We start from the raw sequence: 16,098 nt of genomic DNA, 5'->3' as shown, positions 1-16,098 counted from the left end.
CATCTGCAACTGCCTGAAGCAGCTCGTGTCCCATCACACAGACTGCTAATGGAAACATGGATGAGGTTTAGACTCCAGGCTGACCCCTGTGCTCAGCACTGGGGGACAGAGCAGCTGCAACCTTTCATCCTACACTTTTACTGCGTTTTTCAAGTCTTCTCAAGATTTCACCCGGCTGCTTGAATGTAACTTAGCCCCAGCACAGGCTCACTGAGCTGCTCAAACAAGGAGATGTGGGGCAGAGGCCCTTCCCAGCCCTGTGAGAGCTGGTCCCCTCCAGCACCAGCACTACATTCCCAGCTCTCTGGAACCTGTATGGCCATGCCTGGCTGCTAACTCCATCCCCTCCAAGGCACCAGGGAATCACAGGGTGCCGCTGCCCACTGCTCAGGGAGAGGACTCCAGTCACACCATCCTGGGCTGACACAGCTGCACAAGGGGAGCAGCACCTTCTTCTCCTTTTCCATCCCCTCCCTGTTCTGACCAGACCCCTCAAGAAGAGCAAAGATTCCCAAGGGATACATGGAAGTCTATTTAGGGTGTCACTCACCGGGGGAACGCCTTGCCAGCACCATCCCTACCAGCTGCCTGCAGGTGCCCAGCAAGCAGAGCCAAGAGGAGCTCTGTGCTGTTTGGGCTCATCTGGGAATCACTGCCCTTAGCCAAAGGGCAGCCCAGCCCAGGCACAGCGATGGCCCTGCAGCACAGGAGGCTCTGTAGGCTTTTACGAGGCACTACAGCAGGTTAGCATCACGACAGATCTTTAAGCATTACAAACAGCATCGATCATGCAAGTAGCAGTGAGGATCCAGAAGGCTTTCTGTTCTCCTAACTTCTCTCTGGGGTTTTCATGCCACAGCCATTAGCTGGTCGCAGTCAGGGAATGCTTTACACTCACGCAGCATTGTGGTGTACCACCTTCAGGTTAAAAATTAATAAATAACCTCCCTGAACCCCAGCGGGAGAGAGAAAATGCAGCAGGGCAATTCTGTATCACAAACGTGGAAACTGACACTCAGCCAAGAGAACAGATTTTCTGGGATACCCACAAAATTTGGCTTTTTACGCTGTGCTGAGTAGCCTGGTGAGGGGCTTCTCTGTAGCCCCTCTGCTTCCCAGGGCAGGAGAGGTTGCCCAGCCCTCAGGCTTCATCCTGCCACTCACTGGATTGAGTTCCACTTCGCATCTCCCCCAGCAAAACCTCTTTGGCTTATCCCTCCTGGAGCTGCTCACACCAGGGACGAGAGGACAAGCACACCTGAACTGCTCAGTTATAGATGCCTACTCAATCCCAGACCAGATGGGTCTCCTGGAGCATCCCATTTGGGATGAAGGGCTTCCTCCAACCAAGAAATATCCAGGGCCAGGAGCTTGAATCTCTCTCACTCTTGGTGCCCAGGGCTGCTCCTTGGCTGCATCGCTTTAAAAATTAATCTTTCCTTTTTCTGATCTTCCTCCTCTAGCAGCCTCTCTCCCCCATAGGACACTTGCCTCTGCTATTTTGAGCAGCAAGTGCATCCAAAATGCATGCTGGGGAAGCAGGCAGTGAGCACAGCCTCAGAGCCTGAATGTAGCAGCGAGGTCTGAGATGATTCTTGAGGGGACAGCCTTGGGCCAACCCCACACCAACACCATGGAGAGGTCCCCTCATCCCACCTCATTTCCTTCTCACTTCCAGCAGTGCCACGACCCCAAGGGCCTGGCTATCCTTACTGCTCACATTGCTAATTGGCATCCTGGTGCTGTACAGCAGGAAAACTTCTGCTCCTCTCCCCACTCCTACCACTGCCATCCCTGGCTGTCCCTTGAGTGGGGACAGGGGCCAGCTGCTGGAGCTGGCCTTGGAGCTACTGGCACTGGAAGCCTGCCAGGGAGCAGTGATCTGGGTCCAACATCCCCTGGGATGAGGCCATTTGCTAATGCACAACTGTGGTTTTTACTGCTTTTCAGCAAAACACGCACAGAAACATCTCCTTGCCTCTCAGGTTTTATAAAAGGTTATTTCAGTAGCAATAAAGACCAGGAGGATGCATCTGCAGCACCAAGTACCTCTGGAGTGGGCAGGGAACCATGAAGGATGCCAAAGCAAGGCAAAGACAGGCTCCCTTGGTTGCCCACAGGCACATCCTGCTCCAGTACTCTCCTCCACCAGTCTGCCAGAAAGCAAATCAGAGCAAGGATACAGGAAAAGCCCCTCTTCATTGGGAGGCCATGGGCTTGTACACCTTTCCCTGGACAGGACCCCCTTTCCCTGTCCACACCACCCTGGTGGCACCCCAAATCCCTTCTCTTCCCGCAGGCTGCAGGTTCTGCTGCCTGTGGGGGTCCCTCATGCATCCTTTGCCTTTTATAGCTGCCTCACTCTTCTGCCAGCCAGAGTTTTGATAGGAAACAATGAAGGAGGGGAGAATGAAACTCAAAGCAAATGCATGTCCTGTTAGGGGTCCCTTTCTGTAACTGGACTGTTTCTGTGTGTGCTGCCCTGCACTGGCAGCGTGGCCACCATGCCCAGCCCACCCTGGGACCCTGGGCACAGCAGCCACAGCATTTGAAGGTGCACGTGAGAGACCCACAATTAAAGCTGGAAACAATTTCCCTTCCTTGCTCCTGCCTCAGCAGCGAGGAATTGCTGTTAGCACAATGCATCACTCTGGAGGACCAAAGTGGCAGCACATTTAAGGCAAAAATAACTGTTTTAAAGGATGCAATAAAACAGAGCCAGGGAAGGGTTTATAGGGAAGCAATTGCTGTGTGGGGTGAGAAGTGGTCACCAGAGGCCAATCTGCCTGGCTTTATTGCCTGTTACTGGTGACTTTTCCCAACCAGGGGACAATAGATCCTCCACTATCAGCCTCCACTTCAGTCAATACAAACACGACATAGTTTTTTAAACTAATATTTTTCCAGCATGCAATTCCATAGAGAGTGAGAACGCAGCGTTACCATGGCAATATATAGACAGCATCTGCCTTGGACGTAGCTGAAGGGAGAAATTGGAATAGAATTGCAAATTTCCTCTGTCCAGGAAGGCTCCCAGGGAAGCCACTGCAGTAAGCTGGGTGGGCTACCTTCCCAAGCCAGCCTGCATCCTCTCAGTGCCCAGCACTATCTCTCCTGAGAGCTGAGGGCTGCAGGGCCAGCCGAGCACTGCCCTGGCTGGACAAAGGTCCTGCATCCTGCTCCAGAGCTCTGCAGAGCCTGCACAGACCCTCTGCAACCAGACTGCTCACTGAGAACTTGCCCAGGCACTTCAGGGAAGGGAGAGGTTGACTTCCTCAAGGTTCTTCCTAAGAACAAGCATTGCCTGAAGCTCCTGAAAGGAGAAGCAGCCCAACAACTGGAGTGGAATGCAGGAGTGCTGCTGTGATACACCAGCCTGGCTGCTGCAAGGCATTTTGATTAACTGGTGAGAGGTAGATGCAGGTGAATGGATTAAGCATGCTCTGAACAAGAGCTTGCTGCTGGAATTTTGGCAGGTGATGGTTGGGCAGTATGCAAGAGTGCTTCAGGTGCAGCTGCCCTGGCATGGTGCTCCCACACCCAAAGGCTGTAGCTCAGCACCCCTTCCCTCCAGCAATGCAGACAGAGGGATGGCAGGCTGGCTGCAGACTGTGTGGGGCCCATTTCAGCACAGGCAAATACCCAAAGTTTGGGAACAAGGTAAACAGAAGCCCCATTAAATGCTGAGGCAGGGACCCTGGAAAGGAAAAGCCAGAGACAAGGGGATGCAGTGATGGGGACCCCCAAACCCAGCTCTGCTGCCTTCCACATGGGGGGAGGGACACAGCACAGCCCACAGTGAGATGGGGAATTCCAGCTCATCGGAGAGGAGGCAAAAGGGGCAAGTGGGGCAATTCTCAGCTGTCAGCCAAAAAATTCAATAGCAGGAAAGAGTGATGTGCCATCACAGTCAATTCATCCCCTACAAGCAAAGAGCTGGGCTGGAAGCTGCCATTTGACAGTGGCAAATTTGCACTGATCCTGCTGGCGTGGGGAGATCTATCCATCTCCTCAACAAGGCAGTCTGCTCTTCAGAGACACTTTCAAAGAAAAAAAGAAAGAAAAGAAAGCAAATGGGGAAGGGAATGGTGACCTTCTCCCATAACTCTTCTCTGGTGGCTGAAGCCTGAGGGACTCCTGGAAGCAGATAACACTGTAGTGCTGGAAGATTATCACCCCTCATCCTGCCTACAAAGCCTTCAGGCCTCTGTTATGCTTGCCAGAAGTGTAGGCATGAGCACAGGCATCTGTGAAAAGTGCCCGGAGACTTTGCTGCTTCCCACCTTGCTCAGCCCCAATCCAGTCAGAGGGCAGGTGCACAACCCCCATTTATGTTGGGTTGCAGATTAAAAGGCCCTTAGTGCTGTGCCCTGGTACAAGGGAAGAGGGGTCTTGTGTCCCCCCATGCAACCATCACTCCTGGTCCATCCTAGACACATCTGCAGCCCTTACTCTCTACCAACAGCATAGCACCCACCAGGAAGATATCACAGGGCAAACTGAAACAGAAGACAAGACAATTTCTCCCCAGCCCATGATTCTCCAAAGTTGCAGTGACTCTGCAAGGCAAATAATTCCCTGTTTTTCAAAGGATTAGGGTGTGTTGCAAAAGCAATGGAGCACAGACCTCGTCACAGCATGCTGCTGACCGAGTCCCCACAGTGGCAGTGCCAGCAGGCCTGGCTGCAGCAGCAGTGCTGCCCTGTCCTGGGGCTTGACCCGTGCCACATGGGGCTCAGCCAGGTGGGAGGCTGGAGGGAGCCTGGAGGCTCTAAACACCACACTGGCGTGCAACAGGCAAGAAATTCAACAGCAGGGACATCACTGCTCACTGCCACTGTGGGATGCACGGTGAGGTTGGCATTGCTCATGCTGTGCATCTCAGGGCTTGGGAACAGAGGCACGCAGTGGAGGGCACTGGTAAGAAGCTGATGACTTCCCACAGAGAGCTGACCCCTGGAGAGAGCAAGTCCTGAGCACAGCCCCTGCTGCAGACTCCCCTGTGGCTGCCTGCTGACCTTGCTTCATTGAACACTGAGAAGTTGGAGACTGCAAGGTTGCAGCCTGCTTACAGGGAATTGAAACTCACTTACGAGCTGTTACAGCAGGATTTCACTGCTAGGAGATAGACCTGCTCTGCACAGACACCCTCCAGCACCTGCATGGGTGTGCAAAACAGCAGGAAGTAGTTATCCAGCAGACAACACCCACGAGAGAGCAAGCATGTCTAGCTCAGCCCAGACGGAAGATCCAGCATCACCAGCTGCATTACAATCGAGAAAACCCAATGCTGCTGAATGGCAACAGGCACAGAAGACCAGGTGAGTGGAGGCAGAACGGGAGACAGCAAGCAGAACCCACCTCCAGAGCGGGAGAGATGCCCTGCCAGAGCAGGAGTGAGACACCCAGCAAGGGCATCCCCCATTAGCTCACTCCAGCATTGCTTCATCTGAGCAGTGCTGAGCACCTGCCGAGCGGGCAGAGGTGGGGACTCGATGCCAACCCTCCCGCAGGACCCTGCACCCAGAGCTGAGGCCAAGGACCCCATTAAGCTCGCCCAGAGGCAGAAAGGGCTACTGCAGGCTATGCATAAACCTTCCCTCTGGCCTGGGCACAGCAGAAAGGGGGATCCTGTCTCAGACCTCCATACATTTGGTCTATGGGATGGCAACTCACAGCAGCCTGGCTGTCGTGCTGGGTAATAATCATTTGTATGAGGATAATTATGGTGGGAGAAAAGAAAACTCCTCTAAAGTGGTCTCCTGCAGAGCTCTTGATGCTGCATGCTGGGTGCAGCCCTGGCAGCTGCCAGGCTCTCTGCACTCTGTGCATGCAGTCCTCGCATGCAGGGTCTTTGCCCATCTGCAGGCAAAGGGCACAGTCAAACTCCAGGAGCTGCAAACAGCATGACACAGGGACAGGAGCACCGTGTGGCTGTCCTAGAACATATCCTGCAGCTCTGCTGCCCAAGGAGGCAGCAGCTCAACACTTCCCTGCACTGCAAAGGGGATGTGGGAGCAGGCTGGCCCCAAGGGCCAGACAAGACAGCTACTATGCCACTGTGCTCTATTGCAGCTACTGTGATGGGGCAACTGCTGCTATTGAGTAGAGGGGGTAGGCTGGGGACAGCCCTGCTCTCCTGCTGAGACTGGAAGTGTGTGCCAGAAACCTGCTGCCAGCAGCAGGTTGGACACGTTCAGCTCATGCTGCTCTCCCTGCTTGGCCACAGAACCCCAGGCAGGCAGACCTGCCCAGCCAGGCACAGCAGCAGAGGGCCCCCTCCTGCTAGGGGAGCTCAGCAGGCAACACGGGACCCACACAGCCAGCTGGACCTTGACTGTGAGAGCCAAGCCTTCCTCATGGGAGACCGGCTAAGAGAGCCAGGGACACCTCCCAGCACCCCTGAGAACGTGGCAAGGGATCTGATGAGCAGTGAGGTGCAGCCACAGGGGACTGGAGAGGATGGGTGAGCTGTCCGGCTCACGATGGGTGATCTGCACAGCTGAAGGTTGGTCATACTGCGGGGGACCCTGAAGAGGAGCTGAGGCAATGGGACCTGATCCTAACACGATGTGGAGCACTCCCGGGAGAGCTTCCTGGGGACAAAGGGGTGCCCAGCACAGGTAGGGGCTTGGGGTGACAGAAGCCCTCAGAGAACCCCTTGTAGCTACCCTGTGACAGGTCACTGGAGGGGTGGCCACACACCTGCTGGGGGGTGCCATGGGGCTCGTGGACACACAGTCCATTCTGGGCTGCCCCAGCGCAAATGCCCCCTGGAACAACCCATTCCCTCGGGCACTGCTCTAATCCCAACCCCGCTGCACATACTTCCACAAAGACTGGCACACGCGGGTTCGTGCGCATGCCGGACCCCTTGCACGACCCTCACACAGAGAAAGGGTTACACACACACCGTGCCCCAGCAGGCTCTCACACACACCCTGCTCTCCACCTCGACGGGCTACTGCACCTCCCTCAGGAAGGGCACGATGCACATAAACTCACCTAAGAGGCCCTCGCACATGTATCCTCTGGACGGGAATTTACAGACACACAACCCCCGGGCGTAGCGGGACACCGCACATCACCCACCCCACGGGCTTCTTGCACACGCACCTTTTGGGCGGCCGGCCGTGGCCCCACGGGCATTTGCACACGTTCTACCCTTATCAGACACGGTGGGCACTCGCACAGCCCCCGGACAGGCTGCTGCACACCCCCGCCGCGGACAGCCCCTTCCACACGCATCCCCGGACGGGCTCCCGCACACGCTCTGAAGGCTCCTGAGCGCGTCCCGCACCCCCGCGGGGTTCTGCCCCCGCGGGACAGCCGCTCCCCACGCGCTTTCGGACACCCGCCCTCGGACAAGCCCGCACGCCCGGCGGCGGCGGACAAAGCGCGGCGGTACTCACAGGCGCTCGGTGCCGCGGGGGATGCTGCGGGGCACGGCGCGCAGGGCCGAGCCGTGGCAGTCCACCGTGGTGCCGCTGCAGGCGCACAGCGGCGGGCAGGCGGCGGCGGGGCCCCGGCACAGCGCGGCGCACGCCAGCAGCCAGGCGGCGGCCCGCAGCCCCGCCGGGACCCCCGCCGGCCCCCCGGGGGTCGGGGCCGCCATGGCAGCGGGCAGTGGGGTCAGGCGGTGCGGCCGCTGCGCATCACCGGGGAGAGGAGCGGAGCGGGGCTCGGCTCGACGCGGCTCGGCTGCGGGGCGAGAGCCCCGTCGGCGCGCACCCGCCCACCCTCACCGCCGCCCCATCCCGCAGCCCAGGCTCAGCCCCCGCGCTGGCTCCTCCTCCCCGCCCTGCCGCCACCCGCGCCCCTCCCCGCGCCCCCGGTACCCGCGGCGGCGGAGGGAGCGGCGGTCCTGGCCGCGCCGGGCACGGCACTCCGGTGGCCGGAGCCGTCGGGGCTCTGCGCCGCTCCTCCGTGCAGGAAGGTGGGCTTCGGATGGCTCCCCCCGCCTGGGACAGCGGGCTGCGTTCGCGGAGCGCCCCGGTTCTCCGGGAGAGGCTGCGGGCAGCGGCGCTCCGGGGAGAAACAGCCTGGGAGCCAGGCGGCCGCACTGGCACCCTGAGAGCCCATGCCACCATCCACAGTGCCCAGGTGAGGCACGAGGGGCTGGCAGCGCACGGCGACCACGGGACAGGCTGGCGCTTGTCAGCCGGGATGGTGCCCGGCCCGTCAGTGCGAATCCCGCCGCTCAGCACTCCAGCCTGCAGGAGGGACTTGGGTGGCAGCTCTGCTTTGCTATTTTCCCCACGCACGAACAGCAAGTCTTGAAGTCCTAACTGTGGCATTAGCTATGTTCTTTTCCGTTCCAGAGGAACACCTTTAAAAATAAAGTAACCAAAAAGTCTTTTTGGCTAACCTACAGGGAAGAACAAGGCAAAATACACCTATTTCAATGCAAAAGGTAGTGAAGCCAAAAAATCTTGTAAGTTTGGCCCTAAGCAGCTGACATCTCAGAAATGCAAACATTTCATTCATTTTATTGCCTTCTATTTTTTCCCCCTGAGATCTGCAAATGCAAGGCAGGAGGGTGTAACCAGGAGGGCTGGTAACGACACCTGACACACTTGTAACCCCATGGCTTCAAGTGCTGGGTCCTAAAAAAACAACAGGTACTTTGGTGTGCCCAACACAATTCTGGCTTCTGGCAGCAACTGCTACAAATGTCCTCCTCAGAGAGGAAATCCATAGAAGGAGAGGACAGGGGAGCCTCTTGCAGTGTAGGAGCACAGTGGGAGGGTGGTGTGTGAGCATGGACCCCGCAGTGCAACAGGGAATGGTGGATATTTGCAGGGATGGTGGCAGGTTCCAGGGGCCAGAGTGCCTCTTAAATCAGTGCCCTCTGCACATGGAGCTCCACAAGCTCCTTAATCAGGGTAAGAGAGAGGTGTCTGCCTGGGGTTCTGCTCCAGCAAGGGCCACCTCACACACACACAGGGTTGCACCAGCTTGGCCCAGATCAGCGGCTCTTTTCCATCCCGAATGCCGGCTCCCATCATCTGTCTGCATTTTTGTGACATCTCCTTCCTCTGGCCCCAGTCCCAGGAGGAAGCTGCGCCTGAGATGGATGAAAGGGGTTTGTTCCTCGTTGCTACCCAGCAGCCCTGACAGCAAGGAAGATGAGCTGCTTCCCAGGACTCTGGGAGCCGACCCCTTGCTGGCATAGCTTCTGCAGAGGTGTCCCTGCAGCCTGTCCTGGGGCTCCCAGGGAGACCCTGGTGGCAGTGAAACCTGAAGGGGTCTGAACTGCAGACCTTGGCTGAATTTTGGGGGGGGAAGGTTGTTTCAGGATGGCTTGGTGGCCCCCAAAAGCTGCTATCAGTGCGATGCTTGTGACAGCCCTCCCTCACAAACTCCCCTTCACCCCTTGGCTCGCAGAGCAGAACCAGGTCTTCCTAACCTGCCCTTTACCTCTGGTGCTGGCAGGGAGGCAGGAGGGAGTGAGGGATCTTGTTTCCTCCATTTTTACAGTACTTGCCCCAGGCAAATACTTGTGATCTGCAGAAAAAGCAAGTTCTGTGCATCTCTGTGTCCAGCTGCAGCAACACGCAGTCACTTACACAGGCTGTGGTCTTGGCAGAGGGAGTAGCTGGCAGGGCTTGCCTGGAGCCCACCATCACCTGTCCCGGTTCCAGTGGGAATACAGGACTGGGAAGCTGAAAACTCCATTTCAGGCTGACATCCACATTTTCTCCTGTAGGTACGTCAGCTCCTGCTGTTCTCTGTGAGCTTTTTGCCTCTGCCTGCCATGCAGCCAGTGCCCCATGCCCCAGCACCACGGTGCATCCCACTGAGCTGGGCTGCCAGCCGTGGCTGACCCCTCAGTGACTGCTCCAGCTGGAAAAGCAACACCCTTCCAGGGCTGCCAGCACAGCAAGGGCTGGCTGAGCCAGGACAGCGTGTGGGGGGCCAGGCTGTGTACCAAGACCTCAGCCCCTGGTGCATTTGGGTGATCCCAAGTCACCCAGGCACCCTGATGGGGTGGGCCTCAGAGAGCAACAGCTGCCTGGGAAAATCCCAGGGTTCCTCTGAATATGGATGAGGAGCAGGGAGGAAAATAAACCCCAAACTTCTTTATCAGGGGAGGCCTGGTCCTGCCGTCTGCCACTGGGATTTGGGCCAAACTGCTTGATAGAGAGAGAGACCATCTGGATCGTCTGATGGGCTCTGGGTTTGGTTAAAATGAAGCAGAAGCTTTTTTTTGTAGGAGTTTCCATGGGAAGATCCGGGGAAGGGTTCCAGGGTACGCGCCAGACCTGTCGTGCAAAGAGATGCGAAGCAGCTACAAAGCTTCAAATAAAAAATTGCTGCCAATTTTAAGCCAAGCCCCCCAGGGCAGCATCCCGGCATTTCTTCCCACCCAGGACAGGTCACAGCTCGCCCCTGTTACCGCTCACGTGGGCTGGGCTGGCACTGGGTCTCATGATAGCAGCATGTCTGGGCTTCAAGGCAGTGTGCTGTACCCTGGATTTGGGCATGTGGAGGGGAGGCAGCACACCCTGGTTCCTTTGTACCATGCTTTGAAGCAGTGCTGTGGCTATCACCTGTCCACAGCAGTGCTCAGCCTTTCTCAGGGTGGGATCAGGCACTGCTGCAGAGCAGAAGTGTTTAAAACACATGCAGTAGGGTTCTAGTGGGTTAGTTGTGGCTGGACACCAGGTGCCCCCCAAAGCCACTCTGTCCCTCCCCTCCTCAGCTGGCCAGGGGAGAGAAAATATAATCAGAAGCTCATAGGCCAAGGTAAGACCAGGGAGAGATAACCAGTTACCAACAGGAGCACAACAGGCTTGACTTGGGGAAATTGGTGAATTTATTACTCATCAGATCAGACTAGGATAATAAGAAATAAAATCTAATCTTAAAAAACACGTTTCCCCACCCCTCTCATCTTCCTGAGCTCAGCTGCACTCCCAGTTTTCTCTACCTCCTCCCTACCAGTGACATGAGAGGATGGGGAATGAGAGCTGTGGTCAGTTCATCACACTTCATCTCTGCTGTTTCTTCCTACTCAGGACAGGGACTTCTCACATTCCTCCCTTGGGCATCCACTGGCTCTAGTGTGGGGTCCTTCACAGGCTGCAGGTGAATCTCTACTTCACTGCGGACCTCCATGGGCTGCAGGGCTACATCCTGCCTCACCCTGGGCTTCACCACGGGCTGCAGGGGAATCTCTGCTCTGGTGCCTGGAACACCCCCTCCCCCTCTTCTTTCAAAGGTCAGTGCAGACACACTGACCTTTGTGTCTGCAGAGTTGTTCCTCTCACATATTCTTTCTTCTCTACAGCTGCTGCTGGTGCTCTGCAGAAACTTTCACTTTCTTACATACATTATCCCAGAGCTACCATCATCGCTGATGGGCTCAGCCTCGGCCACTGGTCGATCCGTCATGAAAGTGACTGGCACTGGCTCCATCGGACATGGAGGAAGCTTCTAGCAGCTTCTCACAGAAGTCCCCCTGCAGCCAAAGCCTTGCCACACAAACACAACACAAGCACATGTGCATGGCGCCTGCCCCAACCTCCTTGCTGAGGAGCATTGCCAGCTGCAGGATCTGTCATCCCTTGCACTGGGGCTGTGCTTTGAACCCTTCCTTCCCCCAGCAGCACCTGTCTGGGGAGCAGTGGCCATAAGACCCAGCTGGAGATGTGTTGGGAGCAGAGTGGCAGCAACCTTCGGCTTCTAAGCGTCCCCCAGAGATTTTGGGCAGGGTGGGCTGCCGGGCTGTCCTGGGCCACATCTGTCATGCCTGGCCAGCTTGGTTCATGCTGGGAGGCCAGGCTGCCTTTGTCCTGGCAGACACACTGGGCTTGGGAGAGTGAGGCATTGTGTGGGAGCAGGCTGGCGTGTCAGCCCCATTAGGGTACCTATTGGGCTCCTGTAGCACGACAATGCCCTTGATGGGTCTATTATAGAGTGGTGGGGGCAGCTGGGGCACTGGGATCATGGTAAATCTCGCCTGGTTAGCAGCAGCAGCAGGCAGGGCTGGGATGTGCTCTTTCCTCTGTCCTTCTAGGGACAAGGCCTCCCTGTGAATGTGGCCAGCATTACCTTGCAAACTTCCAGCACTGCCCTGTGAGCATAGCCAGCATCACCTGCTAGACGCTGCCAGTGTTGTCCTGTGAACACCACCAATATCACCCTCCAAACACAGGCAGCATTGCTCTGTGAAGGTGGCCCCACTGACTGCAGGAGCAGGGTAGCTTCACTGCTTGGCGACCTTCACCACTGGGACCAAGTGAATGAAACAGCATCCACTGACTGCTCTGAGATGATGCAGGAGATGCCAAGACTCCCAAGCAGGTGAATTTGGCCCCAGCCTAACACAACAGGGACCATCCAGGTAGGGGGAACCCAGTCTGTCTCACCGCCTTGAACAATTGTGGAACAGCAGGAGGATGGTCTACAAGGCTCTGCATCCCTGCGTTGTGGCGTGGCTGAGCAGAGGGGCTGAGCCCTGCAGCCTGGATTCCCAAAATCAGCTCTAGCCCACAAGGAGAACATTTGCACCAAGCAGCCCAGATGCAGATGAAGAGATGCTGTTCCCAGCACGGCTGGACACAGCGACCGCCTGGGAGCTCCGCGGCGCAGCGCAAGCTGGTTTGAATAAACCACACGCGAGGAGGTGTCTGTGAAGCGCCTTGCACATGGAAATGCTATTGTTGGATCAGGGGCTCCAGGGCCCCCAGATGTAGCAATTGTTCCACATCCGCGCTGTGCATACACACACACTCTTTCCCACTCACTCTGCCTGCAGCCACTCATTAACCCTCCTCAATGAAGATGTATTGGAGGGATAATTTACTGTTTAATAGACTAACTTTCCATTTGCTGTTGCCAAGCGCATCCAACATATTTCTCCACGGTGCCATAAACTGCAGCTCCTCTGCCATAAAACCCTGCCTCCCAGAAAGAGCAGGTGGGTTTTCAGGATTCAGCTGATGACCTTGGCCACGGGGTAAGCAGAGACAGTGTTCTGTTGTTAGAGGAACAGGGCTTGTTCCCACAGAGCCCTTTCACCCCCATTGCACTGACATCCCTGGACTGGGAAAACATCTAACCTGAGAAATAAGGAGTGCCTCAGAGCCCCAGCCTGATGGATGCGAGAGGCAGAGGCTCTGTCCTGGTTTTGTTGATGAAGATGCCCTGGGTGCAGACAAGCATGCCTCTGTTCCATATTTATGGCTAGCTGGCAGCCAGTCCCATGCTGGGGTGTGATCAATAAGCTCCATGGGCGCTTGGGCTCATTGTGCTTCCACAGTTGCAGATGGCCTTTCTGTGCCCTGCCAGCCCCAAAGTTCTGAGCATGTGTCTTTGCGTCCTTGCTCCTCCTTCCCCAGCCCTTACAGAGTCACAAGCTACTAGAGAATGAAAGAAAAGTCAGATTCTGCTCAGTCTGGGACAAGGGAACTCCTTCCACCTCTCATCACCCAGATTTCCACAGACAAACTTTCAGGCTGCAGGTTCTGCAGGAAGCAGCACTAGCCCCAGAGGCATGAGCCTGGAAGATTGGCTACCAGGGTCTGGCTCTAAAGAATGGCAATAGGATGCCAGTAGCAAAAAATAACTTGAAAAAGAGAGGGAAAGGGTTCAGCTCGCCTTCTGACAGCTCTGCTTGGCCCTGGATGCAGGCAGGGACTCTCCTTAGAGCTGGAGAACCATGCTAGAGGCTGGCTGCAGAGCTGATTTTTGATTTTGAGGACATCCTTCCCCAGCCTTCTCAGTACTCTTTATGTTTTTGTTCACTTTATTTATAGTCCCAGCTTCCCTCTTCCTCCATCTGCCAGATGCAGCCAGGGAGGAAGAAGCAGGCGTCTCCAAGGCTGCCCCCAGCACATCTGGTGCGGGGCCCCGGGGCGGGCAGGGGGTCCCGTCCTGCAGTGTGTGCTGCCAGCCCCCTCTTGTGCTGCCGCTGCAGAACGGCCTGGGAGAGGCACAATGGAGCCAGAGGCTTTTGTGCGAGAGGTTGCCGAGATCCTGCTCCACAGGGAAGCAAGGCTCAAGCTTTGTAAGCAAAAAGGTTGGAAGAAACAAACTCTAAAACAACCACAGGTCAAGACAGGCACCCTCATATCACAGACCTGTGCACACATCAAGTTACATGCAGCCATGATGGCCAAGGCAGGTTGGCACCTCTAGTCATCACAATTCCCAGTGGCACAGGAGCTTCAGCCAAAAGCAGAGCATCAAGTGGGACACAATTCTCTCCAGTGGAAAAGGAGACGATCTCAATATCATGTAAGGTACTGCATGGGAGGGCTGGGTGGTGGATTTGTAAATCTTCCCCAGCAGCAAGGCAGGGGGGACTGGTTTCACTTGGGAGAGGAGGAACTGGGAAGGGGACCACAGAAATGACCACTCCAGCTGAGACTCAGCAGAGAAAGGAAAGCTTGTCTCCCTCCAGACTAAAATTGAAGGCTGGTGCTGTGATGCATGACTGGGGACAGCAGCTCCTTGCACAGGAGCTCCAAAACGACCCTATCACATTCCTCATGTGTGGGCACTCCCCAGGAACAAAGCTGGGCTGCAACAGGATGGGACCAGAGAGGTGGTGCCAGGTGAGATCCCACTCCAGGCCACAGCACAAGCGTAAGGTCAGTGTGGGACCCAGCACTGTGGGAAATCTTGGCATCTACGTGCCTGAACAGTTTATGAGCTTCAACACAAAACCCTCACTGGGGAGATGAGCAAACAGAACTAAACATGGTAATTTATTCACTCCATGAAAAAATATTAGTTAATCCAAGCCAATGAGATTGTAAAGCCTGATAACTGGTCTGGCTGATGCCAATATCTATCGCTAGCAACAGTCATGTTTTTTGTCTACACTGTTGCCCTAGGCAGTGAGATGCAGCAGCAACATGACAGCTCCCAGCCACACATGATAATTTAAGAGAGAAAATATCTTATTTCAACTCCAAACCAGGGCAGAGCAGTTTAAAAAAAAAATCAAGACAACTTGCAAAAATTGATTTAGATAGCAGTGACACCCTGAAGAACTTATTTGCAAGTCTGTGCTGTGCAATTTGAGATAAAAACTGTTTAATGAAATGGAGGTGAGCACTGCTTGTTTGCTTTGTAACACCACTGCTGTGCATACATACCGACAGGCCAAAGCAAACACACTGAGAGATGAGTGATCCCCCTTTAAATATACACCTTCACCCAGTGTTGGGTCCCAGTGGCTACTGCCCTTTCACTTGCAGTCAAGCATAAGTGCTTGGATTGTGGCTTCAGAAGCCAAAACCTACTCATTTTTTAAAATTATGTAAGCCAGATAAAGCTGATACTTTGAATCACAGCTTATCAGGGGGGCGATATTTGGATTTTCAGTATTGAAGATAGCTGTTGTGAGTTTTTGCATTCCTTTGTTCAACATGTTCAAGAAGAGAAATGTCTCTCTAGACTCTCATGCCCACTTTGAAGTGCACAGAGGCCGTCGCCTCCCGCTCCCTGAGCCCCAGGGAGATGGGGCTCCCCATTCCCGTGACACCCAGCTGCAGGCACGGAGGGGAAGGGGCTCTCCTGGGGCTCAGCCCGCAGGAAGGCAGCGCCGCTTTCAAACACGCTCCTTCTCCTGCTTGTTTTCAATTGCATGGCGAGGATGTTAATGAGTGTCTGAGCTATGGCAGGCAAGCCCAGGGCATTTCAAACGTGGAAGAACTTCACAGAGAAATAATCTGCATAAAATCTGAGACGCCATTATTAAGAAGGAGGAAAAGAAAATGCAAGCAGAAAGCATCCTCTCTCAGCAGCCAAGAGTGGCAAGAGAAGAATGGCCCTACAGAGAAAAATTTATTCATTTGATCCATTATTTATATAAAGTGTTCTTTGTAAACCTGATTTCCCATCACCCTGGATGACAGCAGGGGGAAGACAGGAAAAGAAGAGGTCCAACTTCATACTTCCAAGGAAAGACAGCCTGTCTGGGCACACCCTGTATCATGCAAGTATCCCAGAGGCTTTCAAGCCCTCTTGCCATGGGAGGCCAGTGCCATCCCTGCAAGTGGGCAGCACCTCACCAAGCACCCCCACACTTAAGAGTAGTAGCCCTGGGCTTCTAAGCAGACATTTCCTTCTTTTTGAAGGTGG

The 16,098-nt window shown here is 55.3% G+C and overlaps 1 protein-coding gene across 1 annotated transcript in view; it reads right to left on the bottom strand.

Moving 5' to 3' along the window:
• The window catches only part of SLIT1 (slit guidance ligand 1), a 59,852-nt gene extending 52,087 nt beyond the window's left edge, over positions 1–7,765 (bottom strand). The window contains exon 1 of the mRNA XM_030276249.4: positions 7,413–7,765. Coding sequence (XP_030132109.4) covers positions 7,413–7,615 — 203 coding nt within the window. The 5' untranslated portion in view covers positions 7,616–7,765. The remainder of the gene's footprint in view (positions 1–7,412) is intronic.
• Positions 7,766–16,098: the final 8,333 nt, after the last annotated feature.

The sequence above is a fragment of the Taeniopygia guttata genome, chromosome 6, assembly GCF_048771995.1.
Source record: "Taeniopygia guttata chromosome 6, bTaeGut7.mat, whole genome shotgun sequence".
Classification (NCBI taxonomy): Eukaryota; Metazoa; Chordata; class Aves; order Passeriformes; family Estrildidae; genus Taeniopygia; species Taeniopygia guttata.
This window is presented reverse-complemented; position numbering and strand designations above follow the sequence as displayed.